Genomic DNA, 9,028 nt, shown 5'->3' with positions numbered 1-9,028 from the left:
TTTTCTTTCTCTTTGTCCTCTCCCTCTTTCTCTCTGTGTTCGGCGGCTCGGCCCATCTGCTAGCTGCATATGAATTTTTTATGTCTTTGCCCCCGAGCTGTGCAGTGTCAACAGAACGTTGCTGCTCCGTGAAAAACTGGTAACTTTCATTCAGCTCTCTGCGCTTTATGTCAACTTGAAGTTAAAGTTTAAACTTTGGGTGCTGCTGGTGTTTAATTACTCCGAGGCACAGAAATCCATTAAAGGCTCATTGTATGTTTCTTTAAAGCGCAGTCGGTTTTTCTCAGCTCCTTAAATCTGCATCTGTGTCAATATAGAATCTGCAGAGCCAGTGAGACTGCCTGCTACAGCGTGCAGACATCTCGGAGCTCCGCGGGGACGATATTCACAGCCCTGCAGACATTTTCCTCTAATTAACATTCAAATATAGGCAAAGCCCACGTTGTAATGTCTATGTGTTGTTGCATCAAGAAAGCAGAGTTAGAAACACCTGCACACACAGCGTCCGTGTGTCATCATCATCTTCCTCTGACTCGTTTACACTAGAATAGAAAGTGATTATTATAATAAATTAATGAGGAGCTGAATAATAAATCAATACGCAGGCTGTATGGCAAGCCCTTTAATGTCGGTATGACAGCACAGTGGAAAACAGGATTAAAACTGTGTGCACACATTTGTGTTCGTCAAACACACGTACATTCACATGTTATGTTCGTTTGTGAGTGTGGAATAAAATCTTCTTGAAGGCCCTCCTGAAGTCTCGGTTGAAGATGGTGTATATGATGGGGTTCAGGCAGCTGTTGCAGTATCCGATCCAGAAAAACAGGTTGAAGAGTGCGTCGGGGATCGCGCAGTTCTCTCTGCAGACAGCCTGCAGACTGTAGGTGAAGAAGAACGGGAACCAGCAGAGGACAAAAACCCCCATCACCACTGCCAGAACAAATGTAAAGCGCTTCTCTCTCATCTGTGCCACTTTGTTTTTGGACAGAGACATCTGCCTGCTGCGGAGAGGCACCGGAGACGGGAGGAGGAAGTGGTGGGAGCAGTTCTCAGATGATGCCCATGATATGGAGGCGCAGGACGGAGGAGGAGGAGGAGGAGGCTTCAACCTGTTTGATTGTCCCTCTGCGTCCTTCCGCTCCTCTGATTTCACACTTACGCCGGCTCTCCTGGAGAAGCGGAGAGCGGAGGAAAATGAGGAGGATGTTTTTATAGCAGCCTCGCAGCTCCTCTCCTCCAAGTCGATATCGTCCAGCTCTCCTCTCCTGTGGCTGCTGTTGCTGTCCATGTTGGAAGAGCTGTGTCTGTTGGCAGGCCGCGGGCTGTCCAGTTCGTACTGGGAGTCACCGCAGCCGGCTCCCTTTCTTTGGCAAGTCCTGGACGCACCCACAAAGCAGGTCTCAGACTGCGATGGCTGCCGCTCCAGCACGTTCTTCGCCACAAACACAGTGGACGCCCGCTGCTTGGCAACACGGTAGATCTTACAATACACGAGTATCATGATGACGCCCGGGGCGAAGAAGGACACGAGGCAGGAGGAGAGGATGTACCACGTCTGGTTGATGAGGAGACACTCCTGCCTCTGCATGTCGCTCTCCTCCTCCGTCCCCAAATCCTCCTCCTTCTGCGTCATGAGGAGCGGTGGGGAGGAGATGATGATGGATATGAGCCACACGATGCTGATCATCATTTTAATCCGTCTGGGCGTCCGTTTGCGGTTGTAGCTGACAGCTTTGGTGACTGACCAGTAGCGGTCGAGGCTGATGGCGCAGAGGTGGACGATGGAGGAAGTGCAGAAGAGCACGTCCAGAGCCAGGTAGAAGGAGCACCAGATGGAACCAAAGTACCAGTAGCCCATGACCTGGAGAGAGGACAAACCAATTAAGATATGATAATGACTTCATCAAGCCCCAGAAATGACCTGCAGAGAAAAACAAAGTGGCCTTGAGCAAAGCGCCTGGAGGATTATTTTGCCTCGAAATAACAATCCAGTCAATATCTCATTACTGCCACGTCAGCCGCAACTGTTTCTAGTTGGCAGGAAACGCTCTCAGTGAGTTTGCCCCTGTGGTTTCATATCAGCCCTCTTGAAAATTATTTAAGCCGACAGTCTTTTCACGGCTGCAAGAGACTGTAAAATATCCATCACATTCCTCCACAGCGTGCGCTCTGCTGTCCAAATGAAGTCTGTTTTAAGAGAAAAGTCTCGGCTTTACCTCTTCTTCATGAGTTTTCCTCTCTGGCAGGTGATAAAGGAGTAAATATTGGACGTTCTCAGCTGCAGTGCAGCGTTTGGATGATGCTGCATTCACTTTTCTGGGGAGTTTTATTCTCAGTTTGTGTTTGTGGAGCTGTGAAATGAGGGTGAAGTTGAGAGGAGAGCTGAGATGGAACCACTGGAGCAATTTTCCTAAGAAGTCGATCTGAGCTTTGATCGAAACTGAAACAATAAATTCATGAATTAATCAACCTAAGTTCTGATCACAGATGAATCTTGATCAATCATGATGAGAAACATTCTGCATAGTGAACAGCAGAAAAAGGCTGTAGCTTTGTTTTCTCTTTAGCTCGTCAGTAATTGATGTAATGACTCTCCTCATAAAACCAACAGTCCATTAACTGTAAAACAGGCGACACAGATTGGACATTAAGTCAGATGATGAGTGCAGCAGACAGACGGATGAGAATGACCCTCGGTCACCTGACTGTCTGTGTTTTGACCAAAAACAAGCTCTACAGCAGACAGGAAACTGTTAAGCCCCGTCTCCATCAAACCCTTTCAGTCCAGCACCTTTGGAACCAGCAGTAAGCCTTCAGACATGGTACCTAGACCCTCGGTCTGTTCAGACAGTCCTCTTAAATGTGGGCGGGGTTGTTGTCACTCACTGCTCCGTCCAGCACTCGCTGTATTTCCTCATCAGCGGTGACACAGATGGAAGTCTGCACCTGGTTTATCGTCCACAGAACGAGGCTGCACGCCCACATTTTCAGAACAAAATAGAACAGGCTGCAGTGAGAGTCTCTCTCCATGGGATATTTAAAAATAGCAGCTTTGTGCATTTAGTCCTTCTCAGGCAAGCTCAGGGGTTTAGTGTTGCTGTAGCCCACAGGAAGTGAGGATTAGAATATATGACCTTCACATAATCCGCTCCAAATTAATCTATATTTTTAAAGTCATTACTAAAAGTGTGTGTCATATAAAAACTAAAGTGATGGTCAAAGTTGTCACAGTGAAATTTAAGGTGTGCTGATGGATTCACGTCATCAACTCATGCATTGAGTAACATTACAAGTTAACGTTCCACCTTAAAAGTTGCCGGCAGTCGGCCCAGTGAATGAAGTTATTTTTTTCTCTTTCATTTTATAGTTGTAGTTTACTGATGTATGAACAGAGGTTACATAAAACCAGAGTGACCGTCCTCTACTGACCAATCAGACTGCAGGGTTTCTAGCTCCACCTTTTAGTACCAGATCTGTGTGCTAGGTACCCCAACAGAGGGGGGACCAAACATGGGGACGCTAAGGAACGCTTCTGTTGGTACCATCCACAACTTTACACTGTGGAGACAGAGAGTGCATCGAACTGAACTGAACCGTAACTGCTCGGTGGAGATGGGGCTTTACAGACATGAGAAGTGTCGGATGTTGAACGCAACACAGCAGAAGCTTCAGGTAAGTTTCAAGTATTAACGTTTGGTAAAACGCAGAGATAAATCAGTGAACTGTTATTAGAAGAGAACTTCAGAGAGGAAACACCAGCTACAGATCTAGCAGACGATCATCATTTTGATCATCCAGAATTATTCAGAAAATGTTAACAGTGAAGTCAAGATGCTCACAGCCTGAATCTCACACAGTTTATCTTCTTGAGTGCTGTTGGATTTTACAGATTTATGTGTTTCCTGTAAAAACAGGAAGCTAGGGAGGGACTTGTAACAGATATTGATTGCTGTTTACAGTAGCCAATAGCAACCCAATCGCCAGAATAAATGTTGGCATTGTACATTTGTATGTTACTGTATAGAGTATGAGAGTGTTACTTTATGTTGTAACAGCATTGTGGGTAACATGGTTATGTTTAGGCAGAAAAACTGTTTGATTATGGTTGGAAAAGATCATATATTGGCTTAAAATTCACAGTTTTTGGAGCAGGAAATGCACAATGTCTCTGTAAAAAACATTTCACTCTCGGCTCGAACAACACAGATGGGTTGCTAAAAAAACACCAACGTCTGGTGCCTAAATAGCTGCTGGAAAAACAGCAATGACTCCGTAAACACTGACGGTGTTGTTTATTGATCTTGAGCAGTGGTCTGCACCTTGGCGGGCATCTCTCCTACGAGACACACCATCCACCATCCCCTCCACCTCCTGACGACACAGTCAGCTCATATACAACACTTTGGACATGTTGATATGATCTGTGAGAAATGTGCAAATGTACATAGCCAATAGTTCTGCATGTGTGTTAGGCCCATCCTGCCAGATTTCAGGACAGCCTGCTCTCTGTTGGTGCTGCTCCGTTTCGCCATCACCATCAACCACACCTGCAGATTTTACCAACAAATCGGACAGGGATTAAATGGACGAAGAAGACAACCATGAAGAGGCCATTTTTAGAGCGAGGCTGTACATTTTGGAGTCATGATCTGAAGCCGTCAGCGCTACTGGTGAAGGTGAGGTGTAGGCTCAACCCCTCGATGGAGCTGACTGCCCCAGTGATAAGCTATCATTAACATTTTTTTTAAAAACAAAAATTCAGGAAATGACAAAATCTAAAATTCCATCAAGAATACCTACACATTTTTTTGTTGTTGTTGGGTCAGATACCGCCCACAAACCTGACAATCAGCGCTCATATGTGATTAAAAAAAACAAAACAAAAAAAACATCAAATTTGATTTTATTGGAACTTTAACGATTCGTCTAAATTATTCTGACGTGTTTTGGTTTGCGAGAGACAAACAGCACCACGTGTTCCCTTTCAGTCAACTAGAAAATGTTTGACATTCAGCATCATTAGATTCACAGTATAATCTCAGGAACAAAGAGATCAACACACCCTGATCATGGTGGGAACTTCAATGGTTCTCACAGATACTGCTGAAGAACAGTCGAACTGATTTGGACGAACATCCAGCTTGATTTTTTTCACATGTTCAGATGTTTTTTTTCTTCTAAATGTTTTAATGTGTCTTCAAAGCGGTTTTATGTTCAATTTTACATGAAGTCACACGTAGGCTACTAATTTGTGGTTGATCCTTAAAACTTTGAAAAGTTTACAAATTACAAATTCCGAGTATGAGGTTTTGTTATCGGTGGATTTCACTGATCCACAGCCGCCATCATCAGATTAATTAATGTGTGATCTGTATCTGCCATTTATCTAACATTTGCTGGGACTCCATAGGTCAAGAAAAGCAATATTGCTTAATGGGTTCCACTTACTTTTCATCAACCCAGTTGCCAGAAAAAATGTTGGTGTTATACGTTTCTGCAAACCACTGATAAATTGCATTTGTTCGTCCTAAGTTGAAACTTTATGTTTCTTTATGTATCACAGCGTGGTTTAAGCTGTTCTCACGTACTGTTCGCACATATACCTACAAAAACTAATGCACCAAAATTTGGAAATTTCCCACGCAATCACGAGCCAGTAATTCTGTATAACTGACAAAATTGGAAAAGCTGCGATCACGTGACTAATGCGCCGACAGGAGTTAAGAAGGAAGCAGTCCACGGGAGGAGGCTGACTGAGGTGGTGGATGGGTTAAAAAATATGGGACTTTCCGCAGGAGACCGTCGTTCAGAACTGCGTGAACTTTGTGTGAACTTTTAATTATTTTAAGGTTGGTGTCACTGTGTTTTTCTCTCCTAAACCTAACAAAAGTTTACTTGTTTAAACCTAACCTACGTAGCTTTACTTTAGAGAAACAACTTCATGTTGAGTACATGCTGTCATTAGTCAGACACTAAGATATCATATGAACCGTTGTTTGAAAAAAGGTTGTGCAGTTAGATTTAGGCACAAAATCCACTTGGTTATGGTTCTGAACAGATCTCGTTTTGGCTCAAAGTACTTGGTTCCTGGCAGGAAACACAGCGATGTCTCTGTAAAACACATTGCCTTTCATGGCCGTATCCTCAGAGGAAAAATAGCGACAAAACACAACTGGTTTTGATGTGTGTTGGTTTCCAGCAGTGGTCTGCAGCTTGGTAAGCATCAAACCACTTCACAAATGTTGATGTGATGCATATGAAATGTACAAATCTAACATGTTTGTGGTTTGCAGAAATGTATAATGCCAACATATTCTTCTGGTGTCTGGGCTGATTTCGTTTTCAGAGGCAGAGCTCGACGTGTTGAGGCAGCAGGAAGAGGTGGAGTTAGATGACGTTTCAACTTGCTGGATTTTTAGTGACGCTCGCTGCATGGCACGAGGGACTGTGCTGTGTGTCGGTCCACCAGTTTGATCCAGACTGAAATATCTCAACAACTACTGGATGGAAGATACTTATTGTCTCCACAGGATGAAATCTACTGACTTTTTCTCCAGCACCATGACGGGGTTGATGTTTTTGTTTTTTGTGAAATGTTTCAACAACTCTTGGATGGATTGCCATGAAATTTAGTAACAATGCAGTGCAGACGTTCATGAACTTTGTGGTGATCCTTTACTTTTTTATCTAGTGCAATCGTTGGGTCAAATCTTTATCTTGTCCAACTCTTAAGTCTATCTAAAAGTTCGTTTTCTTGACAGTGATCAGTGCATTCTCACAGATCTGGCTGAGATTTGTTCCTCCAGCCTCCACAGTTTGGCTGATGTTCTACCTGCATTTACACCTCTACTGACACATGTTCAGATGAGATGTCCAGATAAAGACTGGAAAGTGTGTTTCCTCACCTCATTCGCCAAGGAGAAGGGGATGACCAGCGTCGCCACCAGTATGTCCGCTGAAGCCAGAGACACCAGGAAGAGATTCTGCGGCGGCCTCAGGGCTCGGCTGGTGAACACAGCCACCACCACCAGCACGTTACCCACCACAGTCCCCAGTATGATGACCGAGACCACCAGCACGATGAAGACTGACGCCACCTGCGAGTGAGGAGGTAGAGGAGGAGATCTCGGAGAGGAAGAGGAGGTGTGATTGACATTCTCAAATGAAGAGTTTGGCGGTAAATTGGCCGGAATCGTGGCCATGACGGAAGTTAATACATCCGATAAGTCCATCCTGGTTAAATGTCTGACGGTATGATCCCCATTTTTGTTTGAACTCCAGTGCATTCACTGCAGACAGAGTGTCTTTGTGTCAGCCGGTGAGAAAATAAATGAAAGTACAAAAATGAGAAAAGGAATGAGAGGAAAGAGAGAGTGGAAGAATCTGCAGAATAATACGTCTCTTTGGTTACAGAGGAAAACCGTCCAATAATATCCTCACCAGCTACAAAATATCTGACTTCTGATCTCTCAAAAAATATTCCTGCATGTCTTAAATCCTCACAGCACCACAGCTGTGGTCAATATTTCATCATACTGTACCCAAATCATGCCGCTTCATCTCCTGCTGCAACACATCTGCCACTGAAGGAAAGATTTGCATGATTTAAGTTCAGACTAAAGTCATACCTGCTGAAATATCCATTCAGTAGCACATCAGCGCCCAGAGGTTGACACACTGCATTGAAGCTACAACACTGGCCTACTTATTTCCAAGGAGACGCAAGGAAATGAAAAAATAAAAAATAAAAAAAATAAAGCGTACGGCTACATGCTCTAGTTGGAGCAAGGACAGAAACCTATTTGGAATGCATGGTACCCTCATACTGCTGCACTCCGCAAAGATGTGGCAGAAAGAGAGGCTCCAAAAGTAGAGAAGAAACAACTAAAAGAAGAGGAGAGGTGAGGAGAGGAAGAGGAGGACAAGGAAGAGGAGGTGATGTGGAAAAAAAACAAAACAAAAAAACAAAAGAGATGAGAAGAAAAACAGAGGTCCTCACTTTCATGCGAGTCGTTGCCGTGCTGAGTGACACTGCTGCTGCCGCCGCTGCTGTTCACTGAGTCTCCACTGCTGGAAATGAGAGGAGAGGAGGAGGAGGCGAGAGAGAGAGAGAGACTAACAGAGAGGAGAGATGAAAGGAAGGAGTAGGAGATGCAGAGGGAGAGGGATGGATGGAGGAGAAGAAAAGGCCAGGGAAAAAAGAAATGAAAAGAGAGATGGGAGGAGAGGTGGATGAAGGGAGAGACGATTAGACGGGAGAGGAGGCACTTTGAGAAAGAGTGGGAGGAGGAGAGGGAAAGAGGGACGATACAGGGAGGAGGAGAGGAAAGGAAAAACGACAGGAGATGAGAGGATAAGAAAGAGAGGAGGAATGAAATGAGAAATGAAGGAGAGGAGGGCACTACGAGAGAGAGTGGGAGGAGGAGAAAGGGAAGAGGAGAGATGCAGGGACGATGAGAGGAAAGAGAAGAAATGAAAAAGTTGAGAGGATAGAAAGAGGGAGTAAGGAGGGAGGGGAGAGGATGAGAGGGAGATGGGGAGAAAAGGAGGAGAAAGGAGAAAAGACGGAATGAAAGGTATAGATGATGACAAGGAGAGGTGGAAGTAGAGAGATGAACAGAGGAGAGGAGAAGAAAAAGAAACCATGACAGGAGACGAAACAAAATGAGAGCACAGGGGAGAAGAGGAGATGAATAGGAGCCATGGGAGGAGAGGGAACAAGGGAACAAGGTTTGAAGTGAGGATAGGAAAGAAAAGAAAAAGAAGCTGGAGGAAGAAAGAGAGGAGAGACAACAAGGAAAGAGGGGTGATGGGAAAAAGAAGAGGAAGAGAGGTGAAGACATGAAAGAAAGTGAGGAGACAGTGGAGGAAAGGAGAAAAAAAGAAGATGGAAGAGGATGTAAAGGAGGAAAGGGATGTGATGAAAAATAAGGGCAGAGGAGAGGAGGAAACAGAGAGGGGAGGAAAGGAAAGAGGAAACAAGGACATAGAAGAGCAAAGAAAAGTAGAGGGGAGGATAAGAAAG

At 44.6% G+C, this 9,028-nt stretch overlaps 1 protein-coding gene across 1 annotated transcript; it reads right to left on the bottom strand.

The window, feature by feature from the left end:
* Positions 1-612: 612 nt before the first annotated feature.
* Positions 613-7,273, bottom strand: LOC126394246 (alpha-2Db adrenergic receptor-like). Its single transcript, XM_050050991.1, has 2 exons — positions 6,909-7,273; positions 613-1,864 (listed from the first exon to the last, which is right to left on the bottom strand). Exons 1-2 carry the CDS (start codon positions 7,233-7,235, stop codon positions 710-712), a joined length of 1,482 nt encoding a protein of 493 aa, XP_049906948.1. The 5' UTR covers positions 7,236-7,273; the 3' UTR covers positions 613-709.
* Positions 7,274-9,028: the final 1,755 nt, after the last annotated feature.

Source organism: Epinephelus moara, chromosome 1, assembly GCF_006386435.1.
Source record: "Epinephelus moara isolate mb chromosome 1, YSFRI_EMoa_1.0, whole genome shotgun sequence".
Classification (NCBI taxonomy): Eukaryota; Metazoa; Chordata; class Actinopteri; order Perciformes; family Serranidae; genus Epinephelus; species Epinephelus moara.
The sequence above is the reverse complement of the archived record's forward strand: the minus strand, read 5'-3'. Positions and strand labels throughout refer to the sequence as shown.